General features: G+C 36.9%; 1 protein-coding gene across 4 annotated transcripts in view; it reads left to right on the plus strand.

Annotated features, from left to right (window-relative positions):
* pcdh1b (protocadherin 1b) overlaps nt 1-21413 on the plus strand; it is a 153336-nt gene that overhangs the window by 124124 nt on the left and 7799 nt on the right. Inside the window, exon 5 of one of the 4 annotated variants that reach the window (XM_052574194.1) lies at nt 1209-2721. The exons of the other annotated variants lie outside the window; for them this stretch is intronic. Within the exon in view, the coding sequence (XP_052430154.1) occupies nt 1209-1264 (56 nt within the window). The 3' untranslated portion in view covers nt 1265-2721. Of the gene's footprint in view, nt 1-1208; nt 2722-21413 lie in introns of those variants that run through there. 4 annotated transcript variants of the gene reach the window in all.

Below are 21413 nucleotides of genomic sequence, written 5' to 3' on the forward strand. Positions count from 1 at the left end.
GTTTGATCACCGATATTATTCAAAATATATTTTTAAATCGAAATTCATACAGGTTTGGAACAACATGAGGTTGACCCCATTTTGGGGTGAACTGTGTCTTTAAGATAAGCTTAAATGTTTCTAAATAAATCTCACAAAACCAATGACAAAGACTTCGCCTTACGTAACTCGCACACCTTACACCTGCGCATCAAAAAATGATGGGTCAGCACCATCCCAGAACACAGAGCCAGCCCGTTGCCTTTAATGCAGTGATAAAAAGTCTGTGTCTGTATTAGTGACATGCAGGATTCGTAAGGCGCACACTGGTCTCTGGACAGATTGCAGCAGCTGGTGTTTGTGTCAGCAGGGTACAGTGAAGCAGTGGCTGAAACTGTTACTGTGCAGTGCCTCATTGCCTACTGATGAGATGAAATGTCAGTTGCATTTCTCCTGCTGATCTGCACCCGGTAGGCAAGCTGTGCCTACTGCGTGAGGAGTCTGTGTCCTAACATTGTGCGAGACCTCTGGATCAGTCATTGGCTGTAAAAGCAGCGTGGACCAGCAGGAACTGTAGTGGGAAAATATCTTAGTTGCTCTTGCTATATTTCTTGCAACAGACGAGTCCATTTCCACATTGTGTCTTAGCAATGAGTTATGCGGATTGTGTGGAAACTTTCTGGGGAATTGTAACTTTTTTTTAGTTTTGTGTTTTTCCAGGACATATTCATTCTATATATTGTAACAGAGAGAGAGAAAGAAAAAAAAACAACACACACACAACCGAGAGCATGGCCATCTGTGCAGCGCTGTTGTACAAGAGTGGACTAAGGGGGGCAGGTTTGTTCAAATCAGTCTCCGAATGAACTTTGAAAAGACATCATACCCTCTAAAAAGTTTTGTACATGCTCTATGTGACATGAATGGCTTGAATTTACAGTTACAATGTAAAATATTTTCATAACAGCACAATACATTTAATGATTAACAGTTAAAATGCCAGGGGAAATTTTTTTGAAGCGATAGAGCAGGTTTTTGGTCTTGCCCCCTTGCTCTTCTCACCACCTTTTGCTGTTTACACATATTCGTCCAAATATATGTTTCAACTGCACTATTAATATTTCTATATATACATATATATATATATATTTTTTTATTTTAGAAATATTTTGCATGGAATGTATTGCGTTCCATTACGTGAGTAGTAAGTCGTATCTATCCTCTTGTAGGTGCTGTAACGGGCGTTGACCAAGAGAAGGGGGCCGGCCAAAAAAGACTGCCTTAAACATTCTTCTTTTTCCAAAATATTTTTTTTCTTTTTTTGCTCCGCGGGAGAGCTTGCCTCTTGTCACAGATTGCCATAACACATAACTCTTCATCTCTGAAATATATAGAACTGCCTTTTTTCTCGCACATAAACAATAAGAAAACTCAAATGGACAAAGTCGGAAAGGAAAAGCAGACTGAAAACGGGCGTCTGTCCTCTGATGTTTATCGCCCCCGACCCTGACGTTTTTTTCCTCCGTAGCTTTTTGGGAGCGGATATCTAAGGACACTGCAAGGAATTTGGACTAATGGATTTGTGATATACCGTTTTTGCCTCTCCTCTGCTGTGCAATTCTTCCCTTTGCTATGAACTCTTTTGTATGGACTTACCCTGCTCCTTTCTTCTCCTGTTCCCTTTGAACCCCTTTGGAGTCTTACTATCATTGCAATCACCTGGGGTTTGGTAGGTATGTCTTTCCTCTGTCCTTCTCTCTCCTCTTCAATAGCCTCTCCTCTTTTTTCTCCTCTCTGTCTCTTTTTCTCTGCCACAGCCAGACCCATTCACATCCATTGACAAATCACTTAAGAGGACTTAATAGCTCTTCTATAATGCACTCTGACCTCTTATCAAATACCGCAACAGTATTTTTCTCCCATAACTCATAGTCTTTCTCATCTCGCACCATAAAAAAGCGAGAGGAAGTTTTATCAGAAAGGGAAAAGAATGCTTTGCAGTCTAGTCAAATGAAGATTTTGCACTTCAATTCTTTTTTTCCCCACTCTTTCTCATTCTTGTCTCCTTTCCAAAAGACCCCTAAGTTAAAAGAAGCGAGAGCAAAAATTTCTTAGATGAGAACATTATCTCCGTTTTGGCTCCTTCAGACGTGTGCATTCACAAACCCGAATGGAGCTTAGTGCCATAAAGTGTCAGCCAGTCGTGTTTGTTAATTAGATTGGGTGACTGCAACTCCATTCCAGTCTCTTTCTCTCTCTTTTTCTCTCTCTGTCTCTCGCTCTGAAGGCAATGGCGTCTTCACCTCACACCAATGACTGTGCCACAATATAACACAGACACCAAATACACGTTTGCCTTTGAACTGAGAACACGTATTAATGTGAATATTGTAGATATTGACATTCCCCAGTGTCTACTTGGGGAACATGTGTAAATATGTAACTAGCTTTGAATTATATTTATCAAACATATATAAATATATAAATATATGGTAGACCTGACAGTATGTCCGTAATGTGAAAACGTATTTTATGGTCAGATATGGGAATTGACTTCTCTGTGACAATGATTACAAAAGCAGTAGATGGGGAAGCTAGATTAATGTCATGAGTCATTTACTTACATTAAGCCAGTAATAGAGATTCTGTCTGCTCTGCAGACAGTCTAGCAGAAAGTGCTGTTCTTGTGAATGTACTTTGTATTCAGCCATTTTTAGTACAATAAATGGACTTATCAACATCCGCTTGCTGTGTCTGTAGTTTTACTGACAGTTGAGCAGCTGAAATGCATGAGGCAAGCTGTTTTTGGATTGACATTTGAGCACTTTTCTTACCCCCAAACAAATACTGTGAAGACATTAGATGCTTATATATATATGAGTTTTTTTTTTAAATTAAATGACTATGAAAATTATAGAGTCACACTGAAGGTATCAAGGGCTATTTGACCTAGAAGGAAAGTGATGGGGTGCTGCGCCAGATGACCTGGCCTCCACAGTCACCGGACCTGAACCCAATCGAGATGGTTTAGGGGTGAGCTGGACCGCAGACAGAAGGCAAAAGGGCCAACAAGTGCTAAGCATCTCTCGGGGAACTCCTTCAAGACTGTTGGAAGACCATTTCAGGTGTCTACCTCTTGAAGCTCATCAAGAGAATGCCAAGAGTGTGCAAAGCAGTAATCAAAGCAATAGGTTTATTTTGAAGAACCTAGAATATGACATATTTTCAGTTGTTTCACACTTTTTTGTTATGAATATAATTCCATATATAATTCCACATGTGTTAATTCATAGCTTTGATGCCTTCGATGCTTTGATGCAAACTCTTTGAATGAGAAGGTGTGTCCAAACGTTTGGTCTGTACTGTATATATATATATATATATATATATATATATATATATATATATATATATATATATACAGTTATATATTGTAACTGTATATTCAAGTGTATTCAAAGAGAAAACAGCTATTTTAAATTCTAACAATATAAAGACATAAAGTATATATTGTTCACAAACACACACAGTAAGGTTTGTTTTCAGTGTTTTATCATTTGCGAAAACAAACAAATGTCAAATACGACAACTGCAAAAGAAGCCAAGAGCTGATAAAAGACAAACTGCATTATGCAGAAAACACATATGAATTGTTATTTAGGTGCACTGTAAATTTGTTTTTGAAGTAGGCAGCTCTTATGTTTTCTTTTTCCCTTCACAGTCTGCAGCGATCAAAAATCGTACTTCGTTTCTCAGAGAGAAAAGAACAACACTCCAGCATTAGCATATCAGCACCCAAGGTGGTCAAGGAGAGAGCCAACAGAATGTGACATTTTTATTCAGCAGGAAAAAAATCAACAGAGCTATTGTTACAGTTAGCCCTCTGTCTGAGTGGTATTTAAGTTCCAAAATAACACTGAGTGGATCATTAGAAGTGGAGGGTGAAGGTGCAAGTGTGTGTGTGTGTGTGTGTGTGTTTTGCTTGAGTGGGCGTAGTAACAGTAATCACAAAACACATCCCAGGGAAACTGCAACTCTATTTTCACGTTCTAATTCGGGCAAAGATTGATGACAAGTTGACACGCGTTTTGTTTTTTCACTCACACCTTGCACAAAAACATCGTGCATATACACAAGCGTGTGTAAAAGTGGGCTGTGAGAGATAGCGGTGAAGTCGGCGAGCATCTGAAGACATTTTAAATGGAAGGTGCCACTGAATTTAATTAAAAATACAAAAATAATACAAACTTGTAGGCCTAATTAACAATATAATAAAAAAAGCATTGTCCATCAGAGGTACAGCTCCTCCAGAGAAACTAAAATGGATCTGATCCAGCTTCTTCGATGGAGTGAGTGGACTGACAGAAAGGTACACATTATGAAAATTGGATTATAAAAATCACAAATTTATTATTTTAAATTGAGTTCTGAATTTTGTTTTGAATTCTACGCATGATAACTGAATTCTAAATATGAAAAAATATATTGTTTTAGATTTGAACTACAACAAATAAGTGTGAGTATGAATGAAGTCAGTGATAGATCAGATGTTTTAGATTCAATCAGCCTGCAATGTAAGCAGTAAAACAGCGGCAGATTTTGACTTTTTGCCTTTAAAATGCTGTTTGACATGTCAGGTGCAGCCCTGTGGCGAAATACTTCCAGACACACACACACACACACACACACACAATCATTTTGTCTGAATAAGTAGGCTTGAGTGAACATTAAGTCTTTGCGGCATGTGTGTATATGTGCGTCTGCATTTGTATGTTTGTCTTAAGGGCACTGCCTACGTGAACAGGCTGTGTTTGCTCTCAGACAGATGGTGTGAGGCAGTGTTTGGCTAAACAGGGCATTTACCTGTTACCGCACAATCAATCAGTACAGGCAAACTCACACGCTCAGCGCATTTCCAACACCTCTAGCGCAGATGTGTTCTAGTTTCAGCTGTACAGACATGGCCACGCTATTCTCAGATCTCTGTATCCCCCCGGGGTCCTCACACAACTGCATCCCAGTGTCCTGCTCGAGCTGGCTAAGGACATGCCTGACTGTAAAGAGAATCCCATTAGCGAGGTCTTTAGTGTTTTGTGGGTCGGTTTTGGCCTGTCCACCCAAACTGGCACAATGCTGGCCTAGTGCTGGGCAAACAGAGGGTGCTTATTATAGTGCTGCGCTTCTGTGCCAGCCTAGCCAAGCCTGACAGCGACAGCTCACAGCATAATCCACTCTCTCCACCTCCATCCTCACTGTTTTCCAAATTGCCTTTCATCTCTTACACTCCACAGACTTTCATGCATCCCTCTTTTGTCCTGTACCATCCTTTTGCATATACAAATTTGACTTATTTTTGTAGTAGCATGGTATCAGGTACTATGGCATGTTTGATTAGCATATTCCGTGAAACTTATATTGTACTCTAAGCAAAGATTAGATCCAGAATGGCATTCAAATGACTGGAAGTGGCTGTTTCTTTGTCAATCCATTTGATTTTGAATGTGTGTATTTCAGTAAAGTAAAGTTTGTTAGACTCACTTCACACGTTCCGTCACTTTTTTAGGGAAACCACTTTGTCTCCATGTAAACCTAATCAATTTTTTTATGCATCATATTGATCGTATTGTAGACGATTCATCTATTCATATGTTTATTTGTTTTACTAATTTCTAAGATATATAGTGATAATGTGAGGTTTAAATCCGCAATTACAATAAAAAAGACACATTGTGATATATGGTGTAAAGTCACAGTTGCGAAAACCAAAATCACATTGTAGGGAATAATGTCACAATTACAATAACAAAGTCACAGATGTGAGATTCAAAGCCACAAAACACAAAATAAATTCATAATTATAAAAAAAAAAAGTCACAATTCTGAGTAACTCACAAATACAAAATGTAAAGTCGTAATGTGTAGTAAAAAGTCACAATTATGAGAAAAAAGTCTCAGATGTGAGATACATTAAAAAGGCACAGAGCCCAGTAAAGTTGCAATTACGAGAAAAAAGTCTTATTGTGAGATATGAAGGCGCAATTATAAGAAACAAAGTCACAACTGTGAGATATGAAGAAACAATGTGCATTATAAAGACACAATTACAATAAAAAAGTCACACAGTAAGGTATAAAGTCACATTTACGAGTGACAAAGTAACAAATGTGAAATACAAAGTGCCAAATAAAGCTGTAATTATCAGAAGAAGAAAAAATCCAATTGCGTGATACAGTATAAAGGCATAATGTCTAGTATAAAGTTGCAATTATGAGAAAAAAGTCACCTTGTGAGATGTAAAGTCGCAATTATACAGTAGGAAACAAAGTCTCAACTGTGAGCTATAAAGTCGTATTCTGTGGCATAAATTAGGAGAAAAAAGGCACATTGTAAGATATTAAGAAGTGATTATAAGAAAAAATTCTGTAACAAATGTTAGATTTAAAATCATAATGTGAGGTATAAAGTCACATATGGTAGCAAATATGTTGCAGTGTTTTTGTGCAGGATGCCAGTCTTTTTTCTCCACCTTACTTGTCAGAGTTCATCTCCATCTGTTTTCTTTCACTTCTGTCCTGTTGTCTCCCAGCGCTCTTCATATCGCCTTAATTGTTTTCGGTCTCAGCAAACCTTTTTCCTCAGTGCCTGTGATTTACAACGCTACACGTGATAGACAGACAGGTAGAGGAGGGAGTGAGGAACAGGCAGAGATAAGCAGATATCTGATAAAGAGGAAATGTGCTCCTGTGGTGAGGACGCTCGTTAGCGTTAGCGGTGGCTAATCCTCTCTTATTAATGGGATCCATTGCAGTGCTGTTGTGTGCACAGAGGATTAGCTGTTGTTTGTCTCTCCTCCTGTGTTATGTTGTTCTAGCCACATGTGGGTCAGAGGGGAGACTATTACTGAGCTGCCCTGTTATAGTGGCGCGGCGGCTAACACAGACTCGTTTGGTGGTGGTGCTTAGCGCCGGTGCACTGCTGAATTTACAATGGAGTCCGGGACAAAGACACACACACATGGACTCACAACCAGTTTATTTCTTACACCCCTAGTGCTTTTGGATGAGGGTACAAGGATTTTGTGTGTGGGCGTATTTTCTTTGGATGGGGCTTCTGGTGAGCCACAGGGCGAATGTGTTTCTGCCCCAGTTAGGCCGCTCTGCCCTGGCATGGCCTGAACTGGCATGAGTGTGCCACTGATACCCGTGGGCACTTGTTATTCTAGAGCACAGAGGACGTGGGCGCACATTTATGAAGAAAAGCCCTGCAAACACCAGTCACCGGACACCTCTATGTTCTGATCTGAGGTCAAAGTCTGTGTGCCAAACCAAATTCCTACATGTCAAAGAACAAATTCAGTTTGAGCTTAAAATAGTCTTGCTTTCAGCTGAAGAGTGTTGAAACTAAGGACTTGATTTTTTTCTCTCCTGTCAAGCTGTAAAGAACCCATGAAATGGTTAGATTTTTTATTAGTCAGAAGAAACTGTGCTTTTTAATTTCCAGCGGTATCATCGTCTTGATTGCACAGATACTATTTAAACTGAACTGAGCTGGATGATGACATCACTGGATTCAACCATGAACTGCCTTTTTGCAATATTGACACACTATTTTCCTATTTAATGCGGTTCAGATGCTTTGTCACAAGCTGCATTGTTAAAAGTGCTATATAGAAAAAGGTGACTTGACTTGACTTTAAAACTAGTTGAACACTTCTCTATCTTCCACTGGTAAAAAATATAGTCCCGCCCTAGATGCATGCGGTTGGTTGAGCCAATACTGCTAAAATATATATATATATATATATATATATATATATATATATATATATATATATATATATATATATATATATATATATATATATATATATATTTTTTTTTTTTTTTTTTTTTTTTTATAAAGGTGTATATACCCCTGAGCACAAGATAATATCTTCAGTATTTTGCCAAGTTTTTTAGCAAGTGAAATAACTTTTTTTTTCTTTTTTTTTTTTATTACAGTATGTAGTATAGCATGTTGGTAATTTTCAAGCTAGCAGGCATAATATATTCTGATTAAGATCTTGACATGTATTTCAGATATGCACTTATATTAAGTTATCAGCTATTTCAGAGGCTAAAATGAATATCCAGTGTCTTCACAGGTGTGATTGTTACCCTTTGAAGTCAAGGTTTTGACTCTGTGTGTGTGTAGTTCATGTGTGTGAGAGAGTGCCAGCAGTGCTATCAGGGGACACTTTGCTCCTCTGTGGTGGATCTCTCTGTGGGCGATTTCCCGCAGCGGGTGTGTGTGTGTGTGTGTGCGTGTGTGTGTGTGTGTGTGTTACATGTGTAAAGATGTGTAGAGAGATCACACAGTGTGCAGCCAGTAGAAGTATTGTCCTGGTTAATTAGCAGCACAGCGGTCAGAGCTACACATCGGCCTTCAGAGCTCTGACACACAAAACCCACACAGTCATGAGTACATTGTGTTGATATTTCACACACTCGCACTACGGTCATGCTGACATGTCCTTCAGACCACTCTCATGTTTTATCTCTGCCTTTAATTCTCTGGCCTCTTTTCACCCACTGAAACTACTTTTTTCTATCACCATCAGCTTTCAGTTGTTCTTTTAACCAATTCATCTTCTTCAATTATGGGCACTTTTGGCCGTGTGGATTTTCTTAAGACACACTGTTCGGCTTATACTTTTCTAAATGTCACATTGGACAGATGCATTGTACTGTAGAAGAATTTACACTTCCATCACATATGAAATCATCTGTTGTGCTTGATAACAGCCTGTGATGGAAATGATAATGAGTGAAATTACTTGTTAAATACTGTAGGAATTAATCATATTTGTATTGCTAGAATTTCATGTATATTAAATTAAATACAATTAAATTAAATGCAATTTGCACACAGTTAGATATTTAAATAAAGACTGTTGCACAATAAAAATGTTCTGTTTAATACTTTTATTTTTTACTCATCACATCACATAATTCAATGCCTCATATTTCAACAGAATTTATTAAAAAGCACTTTATATACTGGGCTGATTTATGATTGTTACTCATATTTTACAAGGATTAAATAATTAACGATGGCTTTAATGATATGATGTGTCCAAGTAAAATTTCATTTATTTTTTATTGTTTTATATATATAAGACCAAGGTTGCATTTACCTGATAAAAAAAAAAAAAAAAAAAAAAAAAAAAAAATACAGTGAAAATAAATAAATATTGTAAAGTTTTCTTTTTGAATATATTTTTATTGTATTCTGATGATGGAAAAACATAATATTTCAGCAGCCATTAGTCCAGTCTCACATGACCCTTCAGAAATCATTCTAACATGCTGCTTTGGTGCCCAAGGAACATTTTTAGTAGTGTTTTAGTAGTTTTCGCAATTCGACCTCTTAAACCATTTTACTTGTGTATAAAAAAAAATAATAAAACTACCAGTATTAAGGCTTTTTATGATATGTTGCATTTAAGGTCTTATATAAAATGCATATTTATGCTCATTCTGGCCTTTATTAGCAGTGGAGTGAGATACTGTATGTGACTTCAGGGGTTTCCTCAAGAGGAAAATGGCATTAATTTCCATTTAAAATCAAAGCTTTTTCCTAAAGGTATATAGAGCAAGGCTAGCAGTCACAAAGCTTGTATTTATGTTTGTTTCTTGTTTTGCTGCGTGCAGACGAAGTGTCACTTGGCCAGGTGCAATGTTGCAAATAGAGTGTTTGAGACATCCACGGATTTGCTTGTTAGAGCTTCTGTGGCTTTGTGAGCCTATCTAGGTTATTTTCTCCTCAGAACCACTTTGTAATCAGCAAGTCCGGAGAGGAAGTAATTTCATCTCATCATCGACTGTTTTTTTTTTCCGTTTTCCAACCGTTCCCTGTTTCATTCCTACCTTACTGTGTTACCTCATAAGACCCCAAAGCCAAACTGAAGAAATCATAACAACAACACGTCCTCGACAGTCTGCTATATGGAGAGCCAGAAAGCATCACACATCGTGTTGAGTTTAAAGAAGATGATGGGATGTTCCCCGTCTTTCAGCAGCAAACCTTAGCACCATACATCCTGTCAGGTGAGGACAGAGTGGAAAGGAAGTGGGAAAAAAAGAGAAAAGTAATAATGCCATTGTGCACTCACTTTCTTATGCCCTCTCTCACTCGTTTCTATTGTTATTCAGCTTCTAATCTGCAATGCAAGGGAATTAAACCTGGGAGCTTTGCCCACTATCAGTAGCAGAGAGAAAAATGGATTGTGTTTAATAATGAATCAAACAAGCTCGGAAGCACACACACATGCAACACGCACTTCCTATATTTCACCTTAAATATTGAAAGCCCTTGATTCTGTGTGCACCTATTCTTGGTGGAGGAGAAGAAAGAAAAAGACAAAAACAGAAGAGATAGTGAGCATGTGGGGATTCTTTGGGCCCTGTGCCTTGACTGTTTTGAGTTGTTTTCCTTTGAAGAGACACCGCTTTCCAAATTCTGTTCAGGTGGGCGTCCGTACTATAGAATGTAGTGCTGATTGATACACTAGCTGTAAATTAAGTTTTAATCTAGCCTGCTTTTGCAGACTATATTTTAGGTAAGAGATTTGTCTCTCAACCAGTTGAAAAATATATGCTGAAGATGTTCCAATTGGGTCAAAAACAGGAGGGAAGATATGCTGAATGCTAATCGATATAATCATGCACTGATATCATAAAAAAGTCAAATGTAATAATTAAGCGTATAAACCTTAAAAGTAAGGGAGGGAAATTATTTTTTAATCACACTTTTTGATGCAAATTTATTTTTCGCTTAGTAACAAGCTATTGTTAATATACCTAATATTTAGCCTACTGCTAGCAAATCACAGTTCAACTATTGTTTATGGTTTAACGTGGTGCAACATTTTACACTTGTATGCCTTTATGTGCATCAAGCTATTTTGTAAGTGTGTTGGGTCAGCACTTGATTCTCGATGTAAAATCTGGGTCTTGAAGCAATATCCACTGATTTAGACCAACGTGGGGTTTGACCCAGAACAATAACATACTGACACAAATCTATTCCCTCTCTCTCCAACCATCCAGTAGCTCCATTACATCCCCAGAGGCATGAGAAAAAGAGAATAAGGAAGATAAGTTGAATTGTAAGCAATGCTGCACATTGATTTAAAACTAATGCGCCCCTATGAGAAGAGTATGCGAGAGAGAGCACATTATTTATTGAAAAACAATAAATCAGGCATTTAATATAAACTGTGGTTCATTTTAGTTAACTTTTGACTCCGCTCCATTTTTACACTAATATTATTCATTAAAAAATACATGTGTTATGATTCTTTTGGGAAGTATTTTAGTATTTAGTAGTATTTTAGTTTTATATATATATATATATATATATATATATATATATATATATATATATATATATATATATATATATTTTTTTTTTTTTTTATTTTTTTTTTTTTTTTATTTTTTTTTTTTTTCGGGTAGTTTATCTCGTTTCAACCTCTGAGAAGATAGAGAAAGAAACACAGGCAGTCAAACTTGAGAGATACTTGCCCGAGGCATTATTAGATTTAGCTTGTATTAACTCTGTTTAATACAGCAAGCCATTTTACTACGTGAACAGTATGCAGAATGATGGTAGATCTGACTTATCTCCTGAAGTTTGTGTCTTCAGGAGCTAATCACCACGCAGATCAAATGCAGAACTCGGTTCTGTTTTCATGTTCAGTGTGGAGAGAGAAAATGCTAAATGAAAGCAACGCTGCTTTTTTGTCTTTCCATTTTCTCAGATAATGATGGTAAATTTGGAATTTGGAGCATGAAATGATGCTACAGTGGCAGAGCAATAGAGAGAGAGAGAGAGAGAGAGAGAGAGAGAGAGAGGGAGAGGAAAAGAGAGTGCGAATAAGAACAACAACAAGAGAAGGATAACAACAGAGACATCACACAGCAGTGTAGCAAACAAAACAATCATATTGCAGTTCTGAAAGCTGAACGTGTCCCATTGAGGGGAAGAATTGTTCAAAAAGGTCAAAACTTATCCGCATGACTGCACTCTTATAGGCAGGAAGGGAAGCCGACTGTTTTAATATGTTCTCCTAAACAACAGCGGCATAAAGCATCACAGCCCAGCTTCCTGACGATTAAATTAATGAGAGAATAGCTGGTTCCTCTTGTCTCAGCACTGGATGTAGATTTAGTGAGAACATTATAGTAGTTATTGTGGTTTTGTTTCATGCCCTTGGGTTTCAGACGCTGTTTGTAAGGTCAAGGGCCTCTTCAAACAAAACACTACTTATCTAACACATTTTATCTTTGTTTATTACACTTTATATTTTTAGCCTCAAATCTGATGAAGAGTTTATTATTTTATTAATTTTTTAAGAGTGATTAATTGAATATTTCACTCAACCAATTCATTCAAAAACGGTGAATCATTTAGTAAACAAACACCCACTTGTGTGTGGGGAAAAAAAAAAAAAATCATTCGATTTTACAAAAACTACATCTGTATGTTTGCTTGTTTATTAAAAGATTCTGAATGGATTGTAAGTAACCATTCTTGCCACCCAGAACATGCAACCATGCAACATGCAAATTATTGTCTGAGATATACTCAAATACACTCATTATCCCTCATTTTTTTCCCTCATATTGGGAACTACATGATATTCACTATAGGAATGAACAAGCATGTCAGCAGTTTGGGACACAATATATGCATGAATGATGTAAAATGTTCCTGTTCCTGAGATTCTCTCATCCACATTCTGAGTTCAGCACCACAGCAAGTTGTCATCATATATGTAAGCACAGGAAAAACTTTCAGCTTTCTGTCCTGTTTGCCTTCTGACAGCCTGACAGTGACAGCTACTCTCAGTTGTTTCATGAGAAAGTCTCTCGGAATTGTGCTGACGCTTACATCATTACCATATCCGCCAATGTAGATATACTGCATGTCGACTTTGCTGAGCAAACGGATCCGGTTTTAACACTTACTGAATGGCAGTATGGACAGTCAATCCTAAAGACTTTGAGTTTGTGTGAGCAGTTAAAATAAAAAATTGCAATAATATTTGATAAATTGACTAACTAATGTACCAATCTAAGTGTGATGCAAGAAACTATTTTATTACATTTGTTTCATTGTTTCATATATTAAAATAAACAGTAGCAACTATTGTTTTTGAGGTTTTTGAGGGGAAAATACTATTACCATGGTAAGGGTTCCTCATCTGTGTTCTGGAGAGTTTGAGTGTTCCATTGGGAAAGCTAAAGAAAGAGGAGGATGCTGGGTTGGCAGATCAATATAAGGTGAATGTCTGGGATATATCGCAGCCTGTGCATCCCTGACCTGCTAAGATAAGAGTAGCTTACTCTCTGTGGAGGAGGGATAGATGTTGGCTCCCTAGATACTGTAGAATAGTAATCCTGTGTGTGTATGAGAGACTGTGTATGCTGTGCTGTAGAAAAAGAGAGGAAAGAGGCTCATTATGTCCAAAACCAGCATATGGTCTCTCTCAAAACAAGATGTCCGACAGCCATATGTTTGCATGCAGGTTACACACACACACACTCTCTCTCTCTCTCTCTCACACACACACACACAAACACGTCACCCTTCTGGTGATCTAATCTCATATTCACAAACCAACACTTTTTGTAAGTGCGCCCAAAGCTTCCTGTGGTTTCATGACTCTTTTGCACACACTTTAAACACACACACACACACACACACACACACACACACACATGCTTACAGGCACCAGGGCTCAGGGAAGGCAGTGCCGTGACATTTTGGCATTCTGAATGACCCCACCTCTGACCTCATACGCGACTATTTTTCCTTCGAGGTTTTTGACAGACAGAAAGAAAGACAGCATTATGGAAACACACTCAGCAATATGACACTCAACAGCAACTACCAGAGTCAATCTCTGAGTGTGCGCTGGTATGTGAAAATGAGCAACTTTTAATGTGCATTTGTCAGCTTTTCCCTCCTGACACTTGTGTTTTCCTCTCTCATCTGTCCTCTCTCATATCTACACTAGAAGCTATCGATAATCTGTTGGGATGCATTGTATCATAACGCCTTGAGTCTGTTTGCACTGGAAGCAATATATATATATATATATATATATATATATATATATATATATATATATATATATATATATATATATATATATATATATATATATATATATATTTCAACCAAACAAAAAGTTTGAGCTTTTTCCCAGTAAATATCCCTTTTTGATTCTAAAAGAATAAAATAAATTAGGGCGAGTCCGATAATCATTACAAAATGCACAATATTACAATAAAAAATACCAATAATGGCCACCAAATACAGGGGGAAAACACAACAACAACAAAAGAGCAACTGAATAACAGACGTCTCAACTGAATGGCAATGATCCTGGTTATCTATTCAAAGCAAAGAGCAAAGATGCAGAAGATACATATATATCATTATAACACTCCACAATGAAGACTTTTAGAATATAATCTACATCTTAAATGGATAGTTACCCCCAGAATTAAAAAAAAGTAATTATTTACTCAACCTCATATCTTCCAAACCTGTAGGATTTTTTTTTTTTTTTTCTCAGACAATGAGTGAGTAGTTGGCTCCAGTATTTTATTTTTACTCAACCTTTAATGTAAAAGATTATGTTGATAAATAGGTTTTTCACTGTAATTTCTGCAGAGATCAGCTCAATATGTGGGGTTAAAATAGGGTCCGTAGCGAATCTGTACTTACATATGCGAATGCTTCTGTTATGCAGAATCACTCTACTGAAGGAGGCAATGTGAATAAGCTCTTAATATAGGCACAGAATTAAATGCATGCCACTTTGCGTATAATATGGACACAGGTCTGAGACTCACAGAGTGATGGCTTTGACAGAGAGATGGCTCTGACAGAGAGATGGCTTCATGATAAAGGAAATGTGCAAACAAATCTCTGTCTACTCTTCAAAGTAAAACTGCCAGGAAAAAACACATCTGCAAAAATGAACTTAGTGTCTTTAAACTCCTGCCTCTTTGCTTTGAAGAGATAACCAGGATCATTGCCATTCAGTTGAGCTCTTTTGTTGTTGTTTTGTTTTCCCCGTTTTGGGTGGCTATTCTTGCTCTTTTTTTGTTCTAATATTGTGAATTTTGGAATGCTTTTCTCATTCGCCCACTTTCTTCTAGAATCAAACAGGGATATTTAATGGGAATAAGCTCAATATTTTTGCTTGGTTGGAAGGAATATACTGGATAGGGGATATCCATATTTATCCCACATTCTCCACCATCCTTCCTTTTCTCCATATTATAATATGAATCACCCCAAACCATAAATATTGCTGTTCTTTTCAAAGAGAAATCAAAGGTCTCTAATGATGGCAGATAAGGCAGAATATCTTTCCCCAGAGTTTGTGAGCATGTAGATGTGTGTGCTTGTTTCTCTTAAATTAAAGCCGGCTGCTGTCCTCAAGAATTCAGCTCATCTCAGTTATGCGCTTCTCTCTCGACTGTGGTCCTAAAAGCTTATTGAGACGGGAGAGAGCGCAGGCCTGAGGGCAGCTCACTCCAGCCATACATTTATTCACTTTTGTAGTATGATTGAAGCTTTCCTCCACTGATTTCTGGAGGGAGAAGCGAGAATCCTTCCTCAAAAATAAATTCTCTCTTATTCTACATTTCTTTCTTCTGTTTCCCTCAGTTCTTCTTCATTAATAATGGAAATATTTTTGTCCAGCATGACATTTGCCTGTGAGTATGTTTCTAGTGAGATCTAATTTTTGCAGGGGTGTTGCTGAAAGATTTTTCTTCGTTTTAGTAGACCTGTTAATTTAGTGTATAATAGTTTAAATAATAATAATGACAATAATAATAATACTTTGACCCTTATGCAAATTCCATAGTATGGAATGTTCCTGAACTACTGGAGCAGTTAATGTTTTTGCTTGTGTATACTGGATTGAGTGGAATGATTGATTGCGATTAATTTACATATTCTACATGATTGACTACTTTTAGCCACGTTTTTAAGTATTATTATGTCAGTTCATCATCCATTGTATGTCCAACTACAATATCGTTCAAAAGTATGAGGTTAGTATTTATATATTTTTATGTTTTTTAAAGAAGTCTCTTATGCTCACTGAGGCTGTATTTATTTGCTGAAAAATAAAGTTAAAACAATAGTGAAATATTTTTACAATTTTGAAGAATTGTTTTCTAATTTAATATATTTTAAAAGGTTTTTTTTTTTTTTTTTTTTTTTTGTCAGCAGAAATGACTCTAGCCTTAAGAGTCTCGTGATCCTTTCAAAATCATACTAATATGCTGATTTCATGCTCATGATGGTAAGAAAGAGGGTAAGGGAAAGACAATGAAAGGTGTGGGAGGCTGTGCTAATGGCAGACTTTTATATTTATAGCGGTGTTCTCTCCCCCTCTGTCAAAAGTCATTTAGACATAAGCCATAATTACAGTTATTCATTTTCTATGGCACAATGAAACTTGGAATAGAGCATAGTTCGTTGAAATACTCTTGTAACAAAAATTAACTCGGACCAATCACTATCACACCTCTAAAATTAAACTGAAGTCTGGTCGCACTTGTCAGTGGACTGGCTAATTTCATTAGGCTTTTCCAGTCAGGCTGGATTCCTGTGCAGCGATGAAGTCTTATTCTAGCTAAAAGCATGATGTTTTACGAATCAATGATCGCTGTGGAAACGAGTCCAAGAACTTGCAATGTACCAAAATAATTCCAAAGCATTCTTGAATCAACAATGATGTAAGTTCACTGCAATTTTAACGAAGACTCAGGGTGCTGTGATGGCCTATGGACACTGATCAGTTGAGTTTGCTCCTTTTTAATCTATCCATTTGTCCGTATCAAGCCTACAGAAGGCTTTTTTGTTCGCTTTTCTTCTTCACAGGCAGTTGTTTAGGCCTTCAGCACAATCAAACGCTACACCCTTGCTTCATCTTCAATGATTCAGCTTGTGCACAGACAAACTCAACTTTAAAACATTCATGAGTGGAAGATGTTATGCAGCTTACCCTAGTTGATTTAGCCGCGGGCTACAGCCTTTCTCCATGTGCTTATCTTCCTAAGCCAGGAGGAGATTCTATGCAGCTGATGCATACTGAAACACAGCGTGCCAACATGTGGAGGTTTGCAAAATGACACACGTCCCTTCCCTCGGCTGGCAGAGTCGGGAGAGCAAATTTGGTCAGCGGGCGAGGACATTGATTTTTGCGGATCAGATAAGTTCCATGTTTAACAGATGTAGGCCAATGGGACACGGTCCGAACGATGGCACTCTCTGACACCTCTCAAAATTCATTTAGTCCATAAGTGAAGCTTTGGCAAAGGGATGTGACGCTCTGGCGAAGAGCGTTGTGGAGTGTAAGCAGAAGAAAAAAATGTGCAGAGGTTTAAACAGCTCCTCTGTGCCAGTGAGAGTGGTGGGAATGAACACAGCATCACGTAAAAGGAACTGTGTCTATGAAATAAAGTAGAATTAAAGGTTTGAAATCCCTCAGTCCACCTGCAGTCAGATGATATAAGTGGAATTTACTAAGAACGGACTCTGTAACCTGATTTTCTTTCGAAAGATGTTTATGCTCACCTTATTGAAGGCCACCTATATGTATGCCTAGCAGGCTTTGGCCATTATGTAGCTATGACTCTATTGATATGCAGTGCTGCATGAAGCATGAACAAGTCTATATGTAACAAAATGAATGGATACAACACACTCCGTGTAAAACTAAAGTGTTTATTCATTTGTTTCATTTATTCACCCTCATTTTGTTCCAAACCTGTATTACTTTTGTTTTCTTTGGAACACAGCAAAATATATTTTAAAGGAATAACTATTTTGCCTGCAAAATAATAGTCAGAGATCTTCAAAAACAACATTATACCCATCAACTTTAATAGTATGGACAAAAAAAGAGAGACGTTTCTCAAATAATAATTTTATGTGATTCACTGAAAAAAATTAAATAATAATAATAATAATAATAATAAAAGAAATAAAATAAAGTCATACAGGTTTGGAACCAATAAACAATGACTAAATTTATATTTTTGGGTGAACTATAGCTTTAACATGCTGTTACCCAAAATTGATTTTTATTTGATGTGTTCATGTCATCAGACATAATCTGTATTGCAGGGTTTTTATTATTATTATTATTATTATTATTATTATTATTATTATAGAAAATAAGTACAATTTTATTACAAATGACACTAGGTCAAAACTGAGGTGCTGAAAGAGATAAAAATAACATGGCGTGCACTGGTGTGAGTCACATTTTTATCATTATTTTCAGGAATACTGTAAAATACCGGTAAATAAGACAAAACATTTCTGTACATTACATAGTTTCCCTCACTCTACAACTAATAATTTAATGTTATTCAGAATATAGATACAAATCGACCTGAATTTATATACAGTAACGTAAAAATGAAACTACCTTCTTTGTACATTTTATGTGCTTGGTGTTAATTGCATTATATAAAAAGTCATAGAAAATTGTGGGTGATTGCATTAATTCACCCAGTATCTTTTGTGTTATATAGTATATCATAATGTATTGAAACTGGCAATGGAACAATGGCAATGGAAATGGAAGTCTAGATTTAAACCTTCATCAATACATTGATTTCCACAAGCAAACCACCAGCAAAGTAGGAATGTTTGAATGTGGAGCCGGACTTGCATGCCTGACCCAATCATTAGATTCCCTAATGAATATATATTGGTTTAGTCTTGCTCTGTGTTAAATGTTAAATTCTTGTTTAACAGTGTAAAGTTGTAAGACTGTTTGAATCTTTGTTTGATTTAAGATCATTTGAATAAAGAGTCATCCTGATTTATTTGTGGTGCATAGCTGAACCCTGAATTTGCATAACAAGATCAAACTTACATAAGAGGCTTTTCAGAACAAAAATGTATATGTTGTGTGCAACAGTGAGTGGTGCATTTCTGCACATCTCGTTTGAGTCTTGCTTTTGTGGTTACTCACTAATGTAACTCTTTAGTGTTGTGGCTACTGGCTATCTTTTCTGCGTTCTGCCATTAGATGCAGTGCCTCTCCTTCGTCCTCCTGCTGTGTCCAACCACATGTTATTGTGAGCCGCTCTTAGCCCAGCCAAAGGAAACAGCACTGCTTATGAACTTGTTTTTTTTTTTTTTTTTTTTTGCACTCCATCTGTCCAATGTAATTGCACTTTGCATATAGGCAGATAGGTTATGTTGCTGGTTTTGCACTTGACTATATATCAATAATACAAAACATATGAAATATAATTCTTAATAATTATACTGAATATGACAATATATTAGCAATATAAAGTAAGTACATTTCAATGAATTTTATTATTAAACAAACTCACAACAATTAATCCTTTCTTTCCTTCTGGATTCTGTTTCTGTTTTAAATATATATTTTTTATAATCCCCCCTCCCCCCACCTACCTTTTTACTTTGTGTTCCGTTTCAAGCCCTTACTTCAGATTTTACTTGATTTTTTCCCCCATCTTCTATCATCTCAAAAGCAGCGTGTCCATTAATTAATGGCTTGCTAATTTAATTTTCCTAAAAGTAATAACTTGTTTAAGCATGAATAAAGATTGACAAGGCAAAGTCCTAATCTGCCAAAGTTTAATTAGTCTTAGCGAGGTTTGCATACAAGCAGACGGGGGTCAGGGGGAGAGGACATGTCAACGAATGACACCGGAACGAAGGGTAGAGAAGAGGCGAGGTGGTGTGGGTTTCCATCAACTCTGCCTGTCTGCTTCCACCCATGCACACGATCAGCCAGCTCTCACACACAAGGGATTGTGGGATAGTTGGAGTGTTGGTGTTAACTGTCAAATAAAGGCTGGCTTTCCCAGTGCTATTCTCCGCACCTGTCACCCAGGGCAACCTGTGTGTTGTGGCCAGAGCAGTTGGGCTCCCTTGTGTGGCTTTAAGGCATAGCCAAAGCTGAAAATTGATTGGCTAAAACTGTTGTAGAATGATGTGAAGAGCCAGCATATATTAGAGATTCGCTTAGAGGACCCTGGGGTAAATAAACAATGAGTTATTGACTACAACACTGATTTCTTACAATGACTACACCTCAACATGGATTGGAGACCATTATTATTATTATTATTATTATTGTTATTATTATTATTATTAATTGTATTGTTATTTCTTAAATTATTAATAGATTAATAAAGTAGATTCATTATATATATATATATATATATATATATATATATATATATATATATATATATATATATATATATATATATATATATATATATAGCAAATCTACTGGCTACAAAGCTGGAATGGGCTAAAAGACCATCAGCGAGAAGCTTGGTGAGAAGGAGAAAACTGTTGGTTTGATTATTCGGAAGTGGAACAAATACAAAACAACAAATCAATCATCCTCGGTCTGGAACTCCATGCAAGATCTTGCCTCATGGGGTAAGGATGATTATGAGAAAGGTGAGGGATCAGCCCCGAACTACATGGGAGGAGCTTGTTAAGGATCTTAAATGGATTGTTCACCCAAAAGATGTTGGCGAATTTGTGACTTTGTTGCTTCAGTAGAACGCAATCTGAGATTTTTAACTGAAACCATTGCAGTGTGTCACACTTATAATGTAAGTGGATGGAAATCACGGCTAAAACATACAAAAAGAAAAAAAAAATTAAACCCTGCGGCTCGTACCTATACATTGATGTGTAAAGACAAAAGGATTGGTTTATGCAAGAAACTGAACAGTATTTATATATTGTTTTTTTATCTCTGATTCACATAATGTGCAAACTGTTCGAACTCTCTTAAGTACATTCTCTTAAGCGCGTTCACAAAGGTGCGTGAGGCATCTTCTTCTTCTACTTGCTTTATGGCGAATCGCAGACATATAAGTGAACTACCGCCATATATCTCTCAAATGGACGATTGACACTCTATCTACAATCTCAGTTAGGTGTGTCGATGGTCCACTTTTTTTGTTTTATTGCATGTTTTAGCAGTGATTCCCATCGACTTACATTATAAGACTGAGAGACTACAATGGTTTCAGTTAAAAATATCAGTTTGTGTTCTACTGAAGAAACAAAGTCACCTACATTTTGGATGCCCTGGGGGTACGCAGATAAAGATCAAATTTTAATTTTTAGGTGAACTATCCTTTTGAGGCAGTTGGGACCACAGTCACCAAGCAACACATTGGTAACACTACTACGTAAAAAAAAAAAAAAAAAAAAAAAAAACATTATGCTTTGGGTCTGTTTTACTGCTAAGGGTACAAGACGACTTCACCACATTGAGGGCCAAATGGACGGAGCCATGTACTGTAAAGCCTTGGATGAGGACCTCCTTCCCTCAG

The sequence above is a fragment of the Carassius gibelio genome, chromosome B14 (genome assembly GCF_023724105.1).
Source record: "Carassius gibelio isolate Cgi1373 ecotype wild population from Czech Republic chromosome B14, carGib1.2-hapl.c, whole genome shotgun sequence".
NCBI lineage: Eukaryota > Metazoa > Chordata > Actinopteri > Cypriniformes > Cyprinidae > Carassius > Carassius gibelio.